At 43.2% G+C, this 20,896-nt stretch overlaps 1 protein-coding gene across 2 annotated transcripts; it reads left to right on the forward strand.

Moving 5' to 3' along the window:
- Nucleotides 1–4,601: 4,601 nt before the first annotated feature.
- LOC121580984 (3-ketodihydrosphingosine reductase) lies at nucleotides 4,602–20,652 on the forward strand. Of its 2 annotated transcripts, none has more exons than XM_041896244.2 (10): nucleotides 4,602–7,055; nucleotides 8,696–8,785; nucleotides 8,883–8,939; nucleotides 9,102–9,167; nucleotides 10,353–10,448; nucleotides 15,234–15,425; nucleotides 17,217–17,300; nucleotides 17,400–17,483; nucleotides 17,653–17,774; nucleotides 17,970–18,058. In XM_041896244.2, coding segments are annotated over exons 1-10 (981 nt in total). In that variant the 5' UTR covers nucleotides 4,602–6,866; the 3' UTR covers nucleotides 17,971–18,058. The 2 variants fall into 2 exon arrangements, with proteins under 2 accessions (XP_041752178.1, XP_041752176.1); XM_041896242.2 differs by having other exon boundaries at nucleotides 4,603–7,055; nucleotides 17,653–17,754; nucleotides 17,970–20,652.
- Nucleotides 20,653–20,896: the final 244 nt, after the last annotated feature.

Here is a 20,896-nt window from a genome sequence, read left to right on the forward strand (position 1 = left end):
CTCTCTCTCCTCTCCTCTCACGTGACTCAGCCACTAGCTGTAGTACTCTCTCAACACACACACAGCCCTCCGGCCCTCCCCACCACTCACTCACTCAGCAACAGCCTGCCCCACTACCTGACAGTCAGCAGCATGTCACAGTGAATTGTATATTAAATAAGAGAAATGCCATGGCGGCCGCAGTGCAAATTAGAAATAGGCCAAAAACCCGTAACCAATACATTTTCACCTGCGACATCATTTTTAAAGTAGCCCAATTTGGCAACACTGAGCGCTACACACACACACACACACACCCACACACACACACACACACACACCCACACACACACAGCAGCTGCCTCTGTTCAAGTTTCTTCTTCTTTGATATCATGGCGTTTGCACATTTTCTTTGTGCATGCCCCCACCTACTGTGTGTTCAATCACATTACATACACAAAAGGGGAAAAGGAAAAGATTGTTCCACCAACTAACACTACACCTATATACCACTATTAAAAATAAACAAATATCCATCCCGTTCCAATACTTTGACCCTAACTGATACTACACCAGGCCCACTTTGTTCAACACACCTTTTCTGCAGTAAAACCTCACCCAAGTACTTCTCTGCAGCTGCCACCACAATATCTATTTTCTGTGATTTACGTTCAATTTCTGCGGTACAGTTGATAACCAAGGCAATGAAATCTAAAAAGCCAACCTTACTGAAGCACAAATTCGTATCACTCTGTATTGGCATAGGCCTACCACACACCCTTGACCCATCATCCTCTACTCTCTTCACTGCTTCAGCATATGACACCTTCTGTTCTACTTTGACCCTGGCAATCTCAACCTCTCTCTCTCACACTGGACACTTCTGATCCCCAGCAATATGGGCACCCCCACAATTTACACTGTTTTTTTCACCGATACTAAACATTCCTTTGTCACATGCCCTTCTGCACACTTCTCACATCTCTGAATCTCCCTCCTACACACTGCTGCAAAATGACCATAAGCTTGGCATCTGAAACACCTTAGTGGGTTCTGCACAAAAGCTCTCACTGGATAACTGACATATCCTAACATGACTTTATCAGGTAAAGACTCTGCTTCAAAACTCAAAAGTACAGACAATGTCTTCTCAGTTTCACCACTGGGTCAGCGTCGCACCAAATGGCGGGCATCACAGACACAGCGTATTTTCAATTTCAGTTGCTCCACCTCAACACTTAACGCCACCCCAGTAATCACTCCTTTCAAAGGCACCTTGCTCCGGAGAGCAAAGCAAGTCACAGATCTTGTGCCGCTGTTCATCTCTCCCGTGCCGGTCCTATAAGCCAACCTTTCAGAAGCTTTGCCTTCACACAGCCTGTCCGCACGCTCTGAGGCGTCCACATGGTCCTAAAGCACACCAATGCTCCTTTTTGTATCACAGTACAATGATAAAACTGGGGGGGTAAAAATGCAATTTCAGAATGTGGGGGGTGGGGGGGTTTCATTTCCCCAGTGAAAGTTGCGCCCCTGTAGCAGAGGAAGGAGTTTGCTTCTGCTGCAGTGTTCGTGGTAAAATATTTCATTTCCCCAGTGAAAGTTGCGCCCCTGTAGCAGAGGAAGGAGTTTGCTTCTGCTGCAGTGTTCGTGGTAAAATATTTCATTTCCCCAGTGAAAGTTGCGCCCCTGTAGCAGAGGAAGGAGTTTGCTTCTGCTGCAGTGTTCGTGGTAAAATATGACGCGTTGTGGCAATGCTTCGCCTGTCAACATATCTATAACAACTGACATACCAAACAGATGTCTTTAGCAATATGTTCAAATTCACAAAATACTCACTTATATACAGTCAGTGAACTACACAATGTTTGAGTGACCCTGACTAAACTCGTTCCAGCAAATAAAAGGAAGATGACTCATCCCAGAAGAACCCAGGTCACTTTGCGGTTCCTTTCATCTGTGTGTGAGTGAATGAGTGAGTGAGTGAGTGAGTGAGTGATTGAGTGAGTGAGTGAGTGACTGAGAGAGAAGAGAGAGTGAGAGTAAAGGAGGAAGCTAACGATAGATGAGTAGTCTAACACAGTCTTGTGGCTCACAGTCATGTATGCACACATGACTGTTAGTCGCTTTGGATAAAAGCGTCTTCTAAATGGCATATTATTATTATTATTATGACCCGGGTACAAACGCAGTCTTCCACACGAGCATACAGATACAGTGCCTTCAGGAAGTATTCATACCCCTTGACTTATTCCACATTTTGTTTTGTTACAGCCTGAATTCAACATGGATTAAATATTATTATTTTTTCACCAATCTACACACAATACCCCATAATGAAAAAGTTAAAACATGTTTTTAGAAATGTTTGCAAATGTATTAAAAATTAAATACAGAAATATCTCATTTACATGATTATTCACACCCCCGTGTCAATACTTTGTAGAAGCACCTTTGGCAGCAATGACAGCTGTGAGTCTTTCTGGGTAAGTCTCTAAGAGCTTTCCACACCTGGATTGTGCAACATTTTTCCAATATTATTTTCAAAATGTTTCAAGCTCTGTCAAAATAGTTGTTGATCATTGCTAGACAACCATTTTCATGTCTTGCCATAGATTTTCAAGTAGATTTAGGTAAAACTGTAACTCGGCCAGTCAGGAACATTCACAGTCTTCTTGGTAAGCAACTCCAGTGTAGATTTGGCCTTGTGTTTTAGGTTATTGTCCTGCTGAAAGGTAAAATAAGCTCCCAGTGTCTGGTGGAAAGCAGAAGAATGTGTAATACTGATGATGAATTTGAAAAACAAGCCACCACCTTATGTGATCGGTTTGCCTCTAAGGGTTAAGAAGTTGTTGGATAATTGTGTTTCTAAAGTATGTAATGTGACATGGGACAGCTTATTGACCCCTGCCCCTCCTAATGATCAACCTACTGTATTTGTGTCTACTTATTCCCCTATCTCTCAGGCTTTCCAAAATGTAGCCTACATTTGGTGTATTACTTTCCTGCAAGAAATGTGCAGAAAGGAGTTTGCCTAATATTAAGGCTATGTGAGAGGTTATAGACATTGAAAGTGTCAAGATTTCATTTTCCATTTAACCCATCTGAACAGTAGGCTACAGTTCCCTTGACATGCCATAGGCCTATTTGAAGTCCCCGTTTTGTGACTGCCTAATTTGTATAGCACCTCACAATCATCACACATAACATCAAATCAAATCAAATCAAATTTTATTGGTCACATGCGCCGAATACAACAGGTGCAGACATTACAGTGAAATGCTTACTTACAGCCCTTAACCAACAGTGCATTTATTTTAAACAAAAAAGTAAGAATAAAACAACAACAAAAAAGTGTTGAGAAAAAAAGAGCAGAAGTAAAAATAAAGTGACAGTAGGGAGGCTATATATACAATAGAATAAAGTGACAGTAGGGAGGCTATATATACAGGGGGGTACCGTTGCATAGTCAATGTGCGGGGGCACCGGCTAGTTGAGGTAGTTGAGGTAATATGTACATGTGGGTAGAGTTAAAGTGACTATGCATAAATACTTAACAGAGTAGCAGCAGCGTAAAAAGTATGGGGTGGGGGGGCAGTGCAAATAGTCCGGGTAGCCATGATTAGCTGTTCAGGAGTCTTATGGCTTGGGGGTAGAAGCTGTTGAGAAGTCTTTTGGACCTAGACTTGGCACTCCGGTACCGCTTGCCGTGCGGTAGCAGAGAGAACAGTCTATGACTAGGGTGACTGGAGTCTTTGACAATTTTGAGGGCCTTCCTCTGACACCGCCTGGTATAGAGGTCCTGGATGGCAGGGAGCTTTGCCCCTGTGATGTACTGGGCCGTACGCACTACCCCTCTGTAGTGCCTTGCGGTCAGAGGCCAAGCAGTTGCCATACCAGGCGGTGATGCAACCAGTCAGGATGCTCTCGATGGTGCAGCTGTAGAATTTTTTGAGGATCTGAGGACCCATGCCAAATCTTTTTAGTCTCCTGAGGGGGAATAGGCTTTGTCGTGCCCTCTTCACGACTGTCTTGGTGTGTTTGGACCATGATAGTTCGTTGGTGATGTGGACACCAAGGAACTTGAAGCTCTCAACCTGTTCCACTACAGCCCCGTCGATGAGAATGGGGCGTGCTCAGTCCTCTTTTTTTTCCTGTAGTCCACAATCATCTCCTTTGTCTTGGTCACGTTGAGGGAGAGGTTGTTGTCCTGGCACCACACGGCCAGATCTCTGACCTCCTCCCTATAGGCTGTCTCATCGTTGTCGGTGATCAGGCCTACCACTGTTGTGTCGTCGGCAAACTTAATGATGGTGTTGGAGTCGTGCCTGGCCATGCAGTCATGGGTGAACAGAGAGTACAGGAGGGGACTGAGCACGCACCCCTGAGGGGCCCCCGTGTTGAGGATCAGTGTGGCAGATGTGTTGTTACCTACCCTTACCACCTGGGGGCGGCCCGTCAGGAAGTCCAGGATCCAGTTGCAGAGGGAGGTGTTTAGTCCCAGGATCCTTAGCTTAGTGATGAGCTTTGAGGGCACTATGGTGTAGCTAGCACTGCTATCACTGCTATCATCCTCTTTTACCACTTCACCAAATCTTTCCCAACCCTTACTTTTCTGGCCCTCCCTTCTCTTTATTTTCAACTTTCCATTTCGCAGTTTTTTTCTTGTTGAATTAAACTCCTACATTGTCCTTTTTGCCTCAGTGGATCGACGTTAACTTTTTCTGCCCATTCCCAAAAGCGATTGGCTGTAGGCTGTTTGTCCATTATACTCAGGAGCACCTCTTGGTTCCAAATCCACAGAGTTTCCTACCCAAGGAGTGTCGTTGCTCATTCTGCGGCCCTTAAAGAGTGGGCAATCAGCTTAAATCCAATCCGTTTTTCATATTAAACATAGGCCTACATATTGCACCGTAGATACTGTAATTTCCTGTACATTGGGTGGCAGTAAAAGGGGGGTCCTTTATACTCAGGAGCACTTCTAGTTTCCAAATCTACAGAGTTTACACCCAGAGGAGCATAGCTGCTGATTTTGCTGCCCTTAAAGAGTGGCCAATACAATAAGCTTAAATACAATCATATTTTCATATTAGACATACAGTACATATTGCAGATTATAAAATGTTCTGTACGTTGTGTCACAGTAAAAGTGGGATCCATTCTACTCAAGAGCACTTCTAGTTTTCAAATCCACAGTTTACACCCCAAGGAGCATTGCTGCTCATTCTGTGACCCTTTAAGAGTGGCCAGTCAGTTGAAATACAGTACGTTTTTCATATTGGACATACATATTGCAACATACACAATTATCTGTACAAAACAGATTAGTTTGAACAAAAAGCTAGGTCATAGGAAGAGTGGCCAGTCAGCTGAAATACAGTACGTTTTTCATTTTGGACATTCATATTGCAACATACACAATTATCTGTACAAAGCAGATTAGTTTGAACAAAAAGCTAGGTCATAGGAAGTGTTGCTGTACATCTACTATGGTCAAACAACTTAAGGTGTGGTGCCTGGACACTATATGGCACTGTACAGGATTGTTTGTGTCCATAAAACCAGGGTCTAGTCTGCACTTTTGTACTGTCGCTTTAACTCTCTGATGACTTACTAATTCAGGACTATATCTTTATTACGAAACAATAAATTAACTATTTTAGCTTATGCTTTGTTCGCTTCCAGTGAGAACTCAAATGCCAATCTATGCCAGACTTGCCCTATAATGGAGGTGACAAATTCTGACTATTAGCAGGTGATTAGGTGCGAAGCTTAAGAGAAACAAAGGTAACAATGTGATCAGATCGAGTGTTAACTGACTGGCATACCTGTAAATGACCTACATTATCCTAATGATGAGAATGCTGCAGCCTTTATTAATTTAAATGTGCCAGCCTTACGTGCCAAAACGTGCGTCAGGTCAAGTGTTTTGGCAAGACAAATAAAATATTTTTTGAGGCAGTATCGTAGTAAGATCATGTTGCTACAGGTTAGTATCACCCCATAATCAAATATTTATTTAAATGACGTGGAAACAATGTTGAATCACAACCTGATTCAACCAGTTTATGCCCAGTGGGCTCACTCAGCCCATGAGATGAATAGGATCTTGCATATAATTTGAAACTTCTGTTTTTAATATTGATGATCAATTTCACGAAAGTAATTGATTAATTAACTTAATCGTGATATTTGTTATGAATAAAGTATGTTTTTTAAAAACCAAATTGCATCTTCAAACATATTGTTTGTTTGTTTGTAGAATGAGCAGCGACGCTCCTCGGAGTGTAAACGCTGTGGATTTGGAACCTACAAATGTTCCTGAGTAGAATCGACTCCCCTTTTACTGCGACACAACGTACGGTGCAATAAATGACAGGAGTACACACATAAAAAACAAACATTGTTGAACATTTAGGCTTGAAAAAATAAGAAATAAACAAACCATAGAAATAGCTACTTTCAAGTATTCTTTGTATTATAACTAGTATACCGTATATAGATAATTGTCCACATTTTCCATCATTTCCGCCTTATTATTCATTTACTAAGCATACAGGAAGGGAATCTTGTTTCCAAAAATCCGTGACCCGGAAGTACTTCGTTGTTCTTGCCTGTTTCACAGCGGTTGATTTGTTTTTGTTCATGTTGCAGCTTGGCAGGAACAGAGCGCTAGATCGTAGAACCAAGGTCCACCCTATAGCTCAGTGGGTCAACCACAGCAATTTGTCTTAGGAGAAATCCCTCTGACTCGCTGCCAAATATACTGCTAGAAAACTCCTCCTCTGTATGTTTTATCGCAACCCTTTTGACCAGCCCCCGCGATTCGCTCCTACTGAGTCCAAAAGCGAACGTTAGCTACCAAGCTAACCAAACTGCCAGTTTCACCCATGTCCTATGAGGAAGGGTTCAGTTCAACGATCACGGATTGGCTTTTCTTCAATTCCTGGTGGCTCCTTTTGCCTTTGATCATGCTTCTAGTCGTTGTTGCATTCATCGTTGCCTTCGTGTTGCTGTTGTATATGATATCCCCTTTGATTAGCCCAAAACCTCTCAAATTAAATGGGGCCCACGTCGTGGTAAGTGCCCATTGTTGTAACCATTGGACGGTAGGGTGAAGATATTTAATAAGAAACGGCGCGTGAACGCAACAGATAGCTCATCTAGCCTACGACACGCCTAAAATGAATTGACAGCTAGTAACAACTCCGTTTTCTAGTTAGATGTGAAAACTCTAGTATTGCAATACTGGCATCTGTGGTTTGCTTCTGTAGGTAGTCAAAGCTAGTCAAAAATACTACATTTTCTCATTGTCTTATGTACAGCCAACATGGACATTTGTGTAGAAGAAACACATGTACTAACTTGCAAAAGCCACATTATAATTAAGCAATAAGGCACGAGGGTATATGGCCTGCTAAGGGCTGTTCTTAAGCGCAACGCTGAGTGGCTGGATACAGCCCTTAGTCGTGGTATATTGGCCATTTACGACAAACCACCAAATTGCCTTATTGCTATTATAAACTGCTTACCAACGTAATTAGAGCAGTAAAAATAAATGGTCTGTCATACCCGTGGTATACATTCTGATATACCACAGCTGTCAGCATTCAGGGCTCAAACCAGCCAGTTTATAATGACCTACACTACCGGTCAAAAGTTTTCGAACACCTACTCATTCAAGGGTTTTTCTTTATTTTTACTATTTTCTACATTGTATAATAATAGTGAAGACATCAAAACTATGCAATAACACATATGGAATCCTGTTGTAACCAAAAAAGTGTTAAACAAATCAAAATATATTTTATATTTGAGATTCTTCAAAGGAGCCACCCTTTGCCATGATGACAGCTTTGCGCGCTCTTGGCATTCTCTCAACCAGCTTCATGAGGTAGTCACCTGGAATGCATTTCAATTAACAGGTGTGCCTTGTTAAAAGTTAATTTGTGGAATTTCTTTCCTTAATGCGTTTGAGCCAATCAGTTGTGTTGTGACAAGGTGGGGGGGGGGGGGCTATTTGGTAAAAGACCAAGTCCATATTATATAAAGAACAGCTCAAATAAGCAAAGAGAAATGACAGTCCATCATTACTTTAAGACATGAAGGTCAGTCAATCTGGACCATTTCAAGAACTTTGAACGTTTCTTCAAGTGCAGTCGCAAAAACCATCAAGTGCTATGATGAAACTGGCAAAGAAGGAGAGTGATGGAGTGCTGCATCAGATGACCTGGCCTCCACAATCACCCGACCTCAACCCATTTGAGATGATTTAGGATGAGTTGGACCGCAGAGTGAAGGAAAAGCAGCCAACAACTGCTCAGCATATGTGGGAACTCCTTCAAGACTGTTGGAAAAGCATTCCAGGTGACTACCTCATGAAGCTGGTTGAGAGAATGCCAAGAGTGTGCAAAGCTGTCATCAAGGCAAAAGGTGGCTACTGTGAAGAATTTCAAATATAAAATATTTTTTTGGTTACTACATGATTCCATTCCATATGTGTTATTTCATAGTTTTGATGTCTTCACTAGTATTCTACAATGTAGAAAATAGTTTTAAAAAATAAAGAAAAACCCTTGAATGAGGTGTTCTAAAACTTTTGACAGGTAGTGTATATGTGTTGGACTTTGACCCCAGGGCATTGCCCCAGGGGCCCAGCCCTTGTATTTAACTTTAGATGGAATGTCCCTCCTCTCTCTCACCACCTCTCAACCTGCAGGTCACTGGAGGCTCCAGTGGAATAGGGAAAAGCATTGCTATGGAGTGCTACAGACAAGGAGCCTTCATCACACTAGTGGCAAGAGACGAAGTTAGCAGAAATACACAAAACATCAATGTCCTTGACTCTTTTGCCCTGTTCTTCACCCAGCCAGCACATTTATCAAGCCTTCTTTCTTTTTCATTAGAGTAAATTGGTTCAAGCGAAAAAAGAAGTAGAGAAATGTGCGATTAATGACAAGCAGGTATGTATTATGTAGCTACATGTTTTAGTACTACCTGGAAGAAGAAAGACAATGCTTTTTTGGGATGCAAGTAAATGATAAAATATTGACCCTGATGATCTCATTGGCAACTTCTTACATGAGCACTGACTGTTTTGGTATTGGTATTCCTCTTCCACTCAGGTTGTGCTCTGCATATCAGTTGACGTGTCCAAGGACTACAGACAGGTGGAAAGTGTGATTAAGCAGGTAAATCACAAGTGATAGGCAATGTTCCCTCTAAGCTGCGCGCAGCTCCCCCGGGACTGCCACACAGAGGAAATATCAGCCCCCGCAGAGAAGCACGAGATTGAACTTCACTCAACTTTCTAGTTTTCCCCTTTAGTTAACACTATCAACTTTACCCTCTAATGTGAGAATTGTGATCGAATCAACGCAATATTAGCCACTTTCAATGCAACATACCGAAACAAAACGAACTATGCAAGAGATTTTCTTGTGGACAGAGCGCATTGGAGTGGGATTCTATTGCGTTGACAGGCATATACTCTACCAGACCGGTGCGCCATAACCAGAGCTGCAGTATCCCTATATGCAAATAGACCATTGCCATATATGGATCTGTGTAATTTACTTTGAACTGGACTGTGTTCACAGCATGAGTGGTCGCGAGTAGATGCGCTTGTTTTGAGATCAAAGTGAGAGCTGCATGTAGCCACCTGTGCACATTTGTTCATGTTCTTTGCTAGTAAGTGAGTTATTAGCCCAGTTATAGCTAATTTCTAGTCAGCAATGGGGGAGTGGTTGCTTCCTACAAGAGCACAAAACATACCCATTTATAACCATCTTTGAAAAACAAGTCAGGTAAATAATTTGATTTTTGTCTTAAAGGGGTAGTGTTGTATTTTGAGAGGCTTGAATAAGCTAAGTAGCCATTAGGCAGAGGGTAGCATAATTTGTCTGATTCTCTGTAATAGTGGTATGGGAATAATAATGCATTTTATTTTGTAAAGTGGTTTCTTGCATCAAACAACACAACATGTTCAGTCACCTCCTGGTCTGAAGGACAAGTGGATAAGCCCTGCATGTTTTTTTCTAAAAGTCCAATGGAATGTAGGCCTACATTGAACACCACACATTGGCTGCTACTGTAGGCTGAATGATAGAACATATATTTTCATGTTAAAATGTTATGGGATGCATTTTCTCTATTGTTTTTTACTTGGCCACTGTTATAACCGTAACTTAAAGCGGGTTCAGCCTCAGTGTTCACAGTAAACACGTGCCAAAAGTTGCTCAGAATTTTCACTATTTTCAAGTTTGCGCTCAGCAGACCTGAAATTTGCTCAGTTACGAAAATATTTGTGAACATTGGTGAATTTAACTTTTGTATAATGATTTGCAAAAGACATCAATATCATTTAATCCATTTAGTGTCAAGAGAAGCTTGGGCCGGTGGACATGCTGGTGAACTGTGCTGGGACGTCCTTCTCTGGGAAGTTTGAGGAGGTGGAGGTGGAGCGCTTCAGAGTAAGTAGGTAACTAGTAGGTAGGGGAGGCTACAGTAACTAACCAGGGGAATAGACAGACAGGGCTGGAAGGGTGAACATAGAAACCCAACTCCTTACAGTATGTGCCCCAGAAAACCTTAATGTTGTGCCAAAACTAACTGAATAGGTAATGAGACAAGATTCCCAGAGTCAATGGGTTTGATGTACAGTGGGGAGAACAAGTATTTGATACACTGCCAATTTTGCAGGTTTTCCTACTTACAAAACATGTAGAGGTCTGTAATTTTTATCATAGGTACACTTCAACTGTGAGAGACGGAATCACATTTTATGATTTTTAAGTAATTAATTTTTGCATTTTATTGCATGACATAAGTATTTGATCACCTACCAACCAGTAAGAATTCCGGCTCTCACAGACCTGTTAGTTTTTCTTTAAGAAGCCCTCCTGTTCTCCACTCATTACCTGTATTAACTGCACCTGTTTGAACTCGTTACCTGTATAAAAGACACCTGTCCACACAATCAAACAGACTCAAACCTCTCCACAATGGCCAAGACCAGACAGCTGTGGAAGGACATCAGGGTTAAAATTGTAGACCGGGATGGGCTACAGGACAATATGCAAGCAGCTTGGTGAGAAGGCAACAACTGTTGGCGCAATTATTAGAAAATGGAAGAAGTTCAAGATGACGGTCAATCACCCTCGGTCTGGGGCTCCATGCAAGATCTCACCTCGTGGGGCTTCAATGATCATGAGGAAGGTGAGGGATCAGCCCAGAACTACACGGCAGGACCTGGTCAATGACCTGAAGAGAGCTGGGACCACAGTCTCAAAGAAAACCATTAGTAACACACTACGCCGTCATGGATTAAAATCCTGCAGCGCACGCAAGGTCCCCCTGCTCAAGCCAGCGCATGTCCAGGCCCGTCTGAAGTTTGCCAATGACCATCTGGATGATCCAGAGGAGGAATGGGAGAAGGTCATGTGGTCTGATGAGACAAAAATAGAGCTTTTTGGTCTAAACTCCACTCGCCGTGTTTGGAGGAAGAAGAAGGATGAGTACAACCCCAAGAACAATCCCAACCGTGAAGCATGGAGGTGGAAACATCATTCTTTGGGGATGCTTTTCTGCAAAGGGGACAGGACGACTGCAGCGTATTGAGGGGAGGATGGATGGGGCCATGTATCGCGAGATCTTGGCCAACAACCTCCTTCCCTCAGTAAGAACATTGAAGATGGGTCGTGGCTGGGTCTTCCAGCATGACAACGACCCGAAACACACAGCCAGGGCAACTAAGGAGTGGCTCCGTAAGAAGCATCTCAAGGTCCTGGAGTGGCCTAGCCAGTCTCCAGACCTGAACATCTTTGGAGGGAGCTGAAAGTCCGTATTGCCCAGTGACAGCCCCGAAACCTGAAGGATCTGGAGAAGGTCTGTATGGAGGAGTGGGCCAAAATCCCTGTTGCAGTGTGTGCAAACCTGGTCAAGACCTACAGGAAATGTATGATCTCTGTAATTGCAAACAAAGGTTTCTGTACCAAATATTAAGTTCTGCTTTTCTGATGTATCAAATACTTATGTCATGCAATAAAATGCAAATGTATTACCGTATTTTCCGCACTATAAGGCGCACTTAAAAGCCTTTAATTTTCTCAAAAAACTACAGTGCGCCTTATAATCCGGAGCGCCTTATATATGGATCAATTGGTTAATTGGTTGATCCATACTGGTTGTACACGGCGCTCAAGGCGCTCTGTCAAAATGTTTCAGTATGAAAAACCAATAAAAACAATTTAATAATAATGAAATGTTTCAGTACGACTGGTAAACTACAAAGCCGCACCGCTTGCAGCATTACGGCTACCGTAGTCAGTAAACACCGGTACTGTGCTTACTCACAGTCCCACACCACTTGTGTGTGTATAAAGACCCCAAAATGGCACCTTTCAAGAGACATGCTTATGACGCAGAGTTCAAGCTCAAGGCTGTCGGTCACGCAGTAGAATATGGGAATAGAGCAGCAGCGAGAGAATTCAACATTAATGAATCAATGGTACGGAAGTGGAGGAAGCAAGAAGATGACCTGCGCCAAGTAAAGAAGACTAAACAGAGTTTCCGAGGGAACAAAGCAAGATGGCCACAGTTAAAGGACAAACTCGAACAGTGGGTTGTTGAACAGAGAGCAGCAAGTAGAAGCGTCTCTACAGTCACTATTCGAATGAAGGCAACAGCGCTAGCACGGGACATGATCATCGATGAATTTCGAGGCGGTCCTTCTTGGTGCTTTCGTTTTATGAAAAGACGTAATCTCTCCATCCGCACACGAACTACCGTCTCGCAGCAACTGCCAAAAGATTACCAAGAAAAGCTGGTCACTTTCCGCGCATACTGCAAAAAGAAGATCACTGAAAAGAAGATCCGGCCAGAGCACATCACCAACATGGACGTGGTTCCACTCACCTTTGATATTCCCGTGAACCGCACTGTGGAGAAAACGGGGACCAGTACGGTGTCTGTACGCACCACAGGGAATGAGAAGTCATCCTTCACTGTAGTTCTCGCCGTCATTCCGGGTGGATTAACTAAAGAACTCCAGCCGCTAGATATTGGTGTCAACAGGGCGTTCAAAGCTAGACTGCGAGCTGCGTGGGAGCAGTGGATGACAGAAGGCGAACACACATTCACCAAGACGGGGAGACAGCACCGGGCGACTTACGCCACTATCTGCCAATGGATCGTGGATGCCTGGGCTGATATATCAGTCTCAACTGTGGTCCAAGCTTTCACGAAGGCAGGAATAATCTCTGAACTGCCAGGCAACAGCAGCGACACTGACTCGGATAATGACGAGAGGGAGCCGGGCAGGTTGGATGCCGTAGTAGCCCAACTGTTCAATTCGGACACTGAAGAAGAAGAATTCGAGGGATTCGTGGACGGGGAATGAACTGAAAAAGTGAGCTTTACGTGTTATACGTAACTGAACAATGTTGAGTTATGCACTAACGTTTGATTTAGTGCTATCAGACTGTTTCTTTTACTACGTGTTTACTGAATCAGGAAAAAGTTCCCCTCCACGTTTGGGAGAAGAGTGAGCAAGGCTGGGAGATATTGTTAATATGCACATTAACGTTTGAACAACGTTACCATGGGAGTGAACGGAGTTGTCAGAACGCTTAATAAAGTTTGACTTTATCTGACTGTTTTGTTGACATTCCCTTTAGCACAGCTCCATCTAGTGGATGCATAACGCAACCCCAGTCAAACGTTTGACTGCAGTATCTTCTATTCTATGCGCCTTATAATCAGGTGCGCCCTATATATGAAAACAGTTCTAAAATAGGCCATTCATTGAAGGTGCGCCTTATAATCTGGTGCGCCTTATAGTGCGGAAAATACGGTACTTAAAAATCATACAATGTGATTTTCTGGATTTTTGTTTTAGATTCCGTCTCTCACAGTTGAAGTGTACCTATGATAAAAATTACAGACCTCTACATGCTTTGTAAGTAGGAAAACCTGCAAAATCAGCAGTGTATCAAATACTTGTTCTCCCCACTGTATGTCTGAAGGTGGAACCAAGGGTTCAGCTTTCAGTTTAAAGATGCAGCTAGCAAGCCATAAGGCTAGATGAGATTGCAGTCTAGGTCTGCAGCAGATTGGATTGCAATGGGAGAATGAGAGAGCGGTTTGATTCCAGGTTTAAAAGGTGGCAGGTTTCTTCGCTGTCTCACAGTCTAGGGATTGTTCAGATACCAAGATAATGACCGAAGGAAAATTAGATTGAATGTGTGTGTGTGCGCACATGTGTATGGACGCGAGTGTGTGTGCGTGAAGGGATTGTTCCGATACTAAGATAATGACCAAGGGTATGTGTGATTGTGTGTGTGTGTTCACCCCCACATCCTAATGTACTGTATACTGAACAAAAATATAAACGCAACATTTAAAGTGTTGGTCCCATGTTTCATGAGCTGAAATAAAAGATCTCAGAAATGTTCCAAACGCACAAAAAGCGTATTTCCCTCACCAGAGCTGTTGCCAGAGAATTTAATGTTAATTTCTCTACCATAAGCCGCCTCCAACGCCATTTTAGAGAATTTGGCAGTACGTCCAACCGACCTCACTACCGCAGACTACATGTAACCACTCCAGCCCAGGACCTCCACATCCGGCTTCTTCACCTGCGGGATCGTCTGAGACCAGCCACCCGGACAGCTGATGAAACTGAGGAGTATTTATGTCTGTAATAAAGCCCTTTTGTCGCGAAAAACCCATTCTGATTGGCTGAGCCTGGCTCCCCAGTGGGTGGGTCTGGCTCACAAGTGGGTGGGCCTATGTCCTCCCAGGCGCACCCATGGCTGCGCCCCTGCCCAGTAATGTTAAATCCATAGATTAGGGACTAATGAATTTATTTAAATTGACTGATTTCCTTATATGAACTGTGACTCAGTAAAATCATTGAAATTGTTGCATGTTGCATTTATATTTTTGTTCAGTATATTTATTGGGCTTCATTACAATTCCTGGATGGAGCCTGGCTCTGCTGGCGCTGCTAGCCTAGCTCCTTCTCATCCTGGCATTCTGCTGCTGGTCACACCTCGTTAAGGGCCTGAAGTCATTAGGCCTCCCTCCAGAGAAATACTATTACTATGGAAACTGCACAGAAATATCATAACACATAACATATTGGAGGGCTATTTTTTCCTCCAGTAGTATGGGTATTACTCAGCTTTTATTATTAATTATAATAATAATAATACATAATTCATTACTTTTTGTGCTCCTTCCCTTGTCTATGACAGAGTCTGATGGAGGTGAACTACCTGGGCAGTGTGTATCCCACACGGGCCGTAATCACCACTATGAAGGAGCGGAGGATGGGACGCATCATGTTTGTCTCCTCCCAGGCTGGCCAGATTGGCCTGTTCGGCTACACTGCCTACTCCCCGTCCAAGTTCGCCCTTCGCGGCCTGGCTGAGTCTCTGCAGATGGAAGTGAGCAGTATATAGTTCCTCCTTCTACCCACATTGCAAATCAAATCACATTTTATTTGTCACATGCATCAAATACAACCGGTGTAGACCTTACCGTGAAATGCTTACTTACAAGCCCTTAACCAACAATGCAGTTCAAGAAATAGAGTAAATAAACTAAAGTAATCAAATATATATATATATATATCAAAAAGTAACACAAGCAAATTACATAACAATAACGAGGCTATATACAGGGGGTACCGGTACTGAGTCAATGTGCGGGGGTACAGGTTAGTCGAGGTAATTTGTAAATTGACTATGCATAGATAATAAACAGCGAGTAGCAGCAGTGTAAAAACAAAGGGAAGGTCAATATAAATAATCCGGGTGGCCATTTGATTAATTGTTCAGCAGTCTTATGGCTTGGGGGTAGAAGCTGTTGAGGAGCATTTTGGTCCTAGACTTGGCGCTACGGTACCACTTGCCGTGCGGTAGCAGAGAAAATGGTATATGACTTGGGTGACTGGAGTGTTTGACAATTTTTTGGGCCTTCCTCTGACACCGCCTAGTATATAGGTCCTGGATGTCAGGAAGATTGGCCCCAGTGATATACTGGGCCGTACGCACTACCCTCTGTAGCGGCTTACGGTCAGATGCCGAGCAGTTGCCATACCAGGCGGTGATGCAACCGGTCAAGATGCTCTCGATGGTGCAGCTGTAGAACTTATTGAGGATCTGGGGACCCATGCAACATTTTTTCAGTCTCCTGAGGGGGAAAAGGTGTTGTCGTGCCCTCTTCACAACTGTCTTGGTGTGTTTGGACCATGATAGTTTGTCGGTGATGTGGACACCAAGGAACTTGAAACTCTCGATCCGCTCTACTTCAGCCCCGTAGGTGTTAATGGGGGCCTGTTCGGCCCTCCTTTTCCTATAGTCCACGATCAGCTCCTTTGTCTTGCTCACGTTGAGGGAGAGGTTGTTGTCCTGGCACCACACTGCCAGGACTCTGACCTCTTCCCTATAGGCGGTCTCATCGTTGTCGGTGATCAGGCCTACCACTGTTGTGTCGTCAGCAAACTTGATGATGTGTTGGAGTCTTGCTTGGCCATGCAGTCATGGGTGAACAGGGAGTACAGGAGGGGACTAAGCACGCACCCCTGAGGGGCCCCAGTGTTGAGGATCAGCGTGGCCCGTCAGGAAGTCCAGGATCCAGTTGCAGAGGGAGGTGTTTAGTCCCAGGGTCCTTAGCTTAGTGATGAGCTTTGTGGGCACCATGGTGTTGAACGCTGAGCTGTAGTCAATGAACAGCATTTTCACATAGGTGTTCCTTTTGTCCAGGTGGGAAAGGGCAGTGTGGAGTGCGATTGAGATTGCGTCATCTGTGGATCTGTTGGGGCGGTATGCGAATTGGAGTGGGTCTAGGGTTTCCGGCATGATGATGTTGATGTGAGCCATGACCAGCCTTTCAAAGCACTTCATGGCTACCGACGTGAGGACTACAGGGCGGTAATCATTTAGGCAGGTTACCTTCGCTTTCTTGGGCACAGGGACTATGGTGGTCTGTTTGAAACATATAGGTATTACAGACTCGGTCAGGGAGAGGTTGAAAATGTCAGTGAAGACACTTGCCAGTTGGTCCACGCATGCTTTGAGTACACGTCCTGGTAATCCATCTGGCCCCGCGGCTTTATGAATGTTGACCTGTTTAAAGGTCTTGCTCACATCGGCTACGGAGAGCGTGATCACACAGTCGTTTGGATAAGTCTCTTTGGCCTCTTTGTGGCTGATTTAATGTACTCTTTCCTTCAGATGAAGCCATATAATATCTATGTGACAATTGCCTACCCCCCTGACACTGACACTCCAGGACTAGCAGAGGAGAATAGGACAAAGGTAAGTCTCCTCATGAAAAAGGGGAAAGTTTAAATGTTCTCTTCTTTTGTCTTTTATCTGACGCCTCAAGTTATATTTTCTCCCTTCGTCCTTCCATAGCCTTTAGAGACTAGGCTGATCTCCGAGACATCTGGGGTGACTCAGCCGGAGCAGGTTGCTAAAATCGTGGTCAAGGATGCTGTGGTAAGAGACTGCATTCTCGACAACTGTCCCTATCACATTCACTCTGCTTCAGGCCAACACAATAAGCTTTATCAGTACATCCCTTCCAGTCAGGACCATAGAGAGAATTGCTCTCTAGAAGTGTGATAAAGCAGTTTTTCTGACAGTCATGTCTTTGTGCCCCATACAGCAGGGGAACTTCAACAGCTCTGTGGGGCCTGACGGCTACATGCTCTCAGCTCTCACCTGTGGAATGTCACCTGTCACCTCCATAACAGAGGGCCTCCAGCAGGTAACAACAGTACAGGAATGGTACTGTCACGGTCCCAATACAACACACCCAAAATATTACTCTGTGGTCTTTTGGTAAACGTGTTAACTGAACCTTAACTATCAACTTATCAAAGCAATTTTGTATCTATTACACGTCTATTATAACCATAGAGATAGAATTAAGTCATTATATTTATATGATTATAACATAATGTTAATGTGACCTCTGTGCAGATTGTGACCATGGGGCTGTTCCGGACCATTGCTCTGTTCTACCTGGGGAGTTTCGACAGCATTGTGCGTCGCTGTATGATCGAGAGGGAGCAGTCCAAAGCAGTGGACAAGAGGGAGTAACACACCCACCCAACCTCCTCATACACCCCCCACCCCCCACCTCTCCATCCTCCCCGAGTCATAGCCACTGAAAAACCCCACCGAGCCACCGCTCCTCTGGCCCCCCCCTTCTTCCCCTAGAGGGCACAACCCTGGGTATGCCAAATGGCCAGACATCTCATGCACCAGTGATAATATTTAACTAAAGAAGATGGCGGATGTCATTTCCACTTGACCTGTGATGTAACACATAACATTCTTGGCAGCCATTTTGTTTGTCTATTTTTTCATCATTCCAGTGATATTGTTTACTCGTGCGCTGTGAAATGTTTTAATTGTAACTGTCCACTTGATTCTATTGTTTAGTCTGCTTTACTCAAGGGTCTATGAGGGCAGTCTAAACACCACTACTAGCCTGCTGTAGGCCTAGTCAACACCTGACACTTTAGCCTACATTTGGGGCTCCCTGCCCTACTTGTTTTTTCTTCCATGCAGAGAGGAAAGTAAGGGATAGCCAGTCTGACAGGTTATGTCAGCATGTTGACCTGCAATTCCTTTACCAAGAGTCTGAGAAAATACCAACGCAAACAGACCGTTCTGAGTAAGCTAGCTTTATAACCTTAAACTTTATCTTCACCAAATGTGTTCTGTTCCGCCTTCCAAAGCTTTTTTCTTTTGCAGGCAAAGCTTTATTCACTCTGTTTTACCCTGTGCCCCTCCGTGTGCTGTCTATGTAGCGTGGTGTTTTGGCCCGTGCTGTGAATGCATTAACTAAACTTAGAGGTTATTTTGCATTACTTAACAGTAATGAGAGAGGGCATAGCAAGAGGGCAATGCAAAAATTTAATTTGCTTCCTGGAAATGATCATCCAAGGCATTTTCAGGTAGAGAGATTGTATGTGCAAGTACAAATGAATTTGTGTGTGCTGTGCATGTAGCCGATTGGAGAGATTTTAATGCAGTGTTGTGTTACAATATGTTTGAATGACTGTACACTGACCAAGCCTACTCCAGGGAGAGCGAAAAGCCATTGGACACTGGTGGTGGCTGGGAAAAAAGAAGAACCTCCTCTGTAATGTATTCCTCTTATTTGCCTGTCACTTTCATGTCATCTTATTTGTGTTTCTTACCTGAGGTAGAAGCAGCATGTAAAAGGTCAGCATGGGACAGTCATACGATGTAGTACAAGAACAAATCCACTAACAGCTGATGCCAGACTGATCCACTCTTTCCGGTTTTCCTAAGAGGTTGTGGGTCTTTGTGTATGTGTGATCTGTGCACATGTTTTGCCACCTTAGGATTGATGGGGTGGTGTCAGGACAAGGCATGGGGTGTGACTCGCAGGTTCGAGCAAAGTCCCCTTAGGCCTAGAGAGGGCGCCAGAGCTGTATTTTAAATAGAGGCCAAGAGATGAAGAGGGACTGGCAAGCTCATATGGGAGCGCTGTGCTATTGTATTATCTAATTTGACATTTCATTCACAGTTACTGTGGACGTTTTCCTATATGTTCCTATCTGGTTGTTATTTGTCTCGGTAAGTATTCACAGATTCCTCCTGAAGTCCTCTAAAGTGGGAGAGAAAAATGAAAACGCGAGCTCATGCAAGTCTTCCATCCATCAACTATGGGGAGAATGTACTTAACTTTAATACAAACCATAGGCTACGAAACAGAAAGTATACATTATTTTTAGAAAATCCACCAATATTTGAATGCCAAAATGTATTAAGAGACAATTTCTGTAAATGCAATTCAGCTATTTGAAATTTATTTTGTTTGATGTTGCTTCTCTGTTCTATCCTAGAAATCGTTTGTAATGCAGTCAAGCACTACAATTGTGGGGACCCATTCCAAGCCTTAAGAGATAACTACAGATGATGTTAATGCTAAAATAATCAAATTCATCCACAGAAAAAAACTTGGCTTAAGCCGCTTGTGGTTTACCAGTTCATATGATATGATTTTTCTATGTAAATGCTAACTGTTTTACTGTGGTTTTTTGTTGTTATCAATTCCAGTTGAGTTTTTGTACAAAAAGGCCTTACTCAAACCCAAAATATCGAAGTGAGAATGCATGATTCAACTCTGAGGTTCTCATTTGACATTGGTTCAAGGCACACTGTCACTGTCCAGCAATCAGTAGCTTAAGTTCGGGTGTCTACTTGTCATTTTGTCATCTGTGTACATTTTTAGCTTTCAGACTCACTCTTATCTTGAGGTAGCAACACATTCATGTTGTAGTTGATAGACATTTGGTATAATAAGCTATGTAAATTAAGCCTATGCTCACAATATGTTAAAACACTACAACCAAGTTTTTAAATGCTCTTGTTTTCCCATTCGTTGATGTCGTCCAGAGATATTTAAAATATTATATAGAGTTTATAAGTACAGTACTACTGAATATTATCATGATGCATTCCGCTTCTGTTCCCATCTTATTGGTTGTGTTATGTTTTGTTTTTGCCAAACATGTAAGAATTTAACCTTGTGTGCCATTGAAAAGAAAAATGTAAGGAGTGGAACAATGTTGCTTCGTCTTATTTTCTTACATGATAAAACAAAATAAATAACTTTGGAAAATGGCATTTTCTCATATCTTTTCTTTCTTCTTTCACAATGTGTCCTGTTTTAGTTCTAGGTGAGGGTTTTCCTCCTTCCAATGCCCATCTGGATCTGTTTTAGGTTAAATTATATATTTGTTCTGCACTAAGTAGGCTACTGAACACATTTTGAAAGCTTTTAAGCTTTGTTATTACACTGGTATGGAACCTAACCTATACCGTATGTATAGGTATACTTAGTTCAATGCACTGACTGTAAGTCGGTC

This window comes from Coregonus clupeaformis, chromosome 14, assembly GCF_020615455.1.
Source record: "Coregonus clupeaformis isolate EN_2021a chromosome 14, ASM2061545v1, whole genome shotgun sequence".
NCBI lineage: Eukaryota > Metazoa > Chordata > Actinopteri > Salmoniformes > Salmonidae > Coregonus > Coregonus clupeaformis.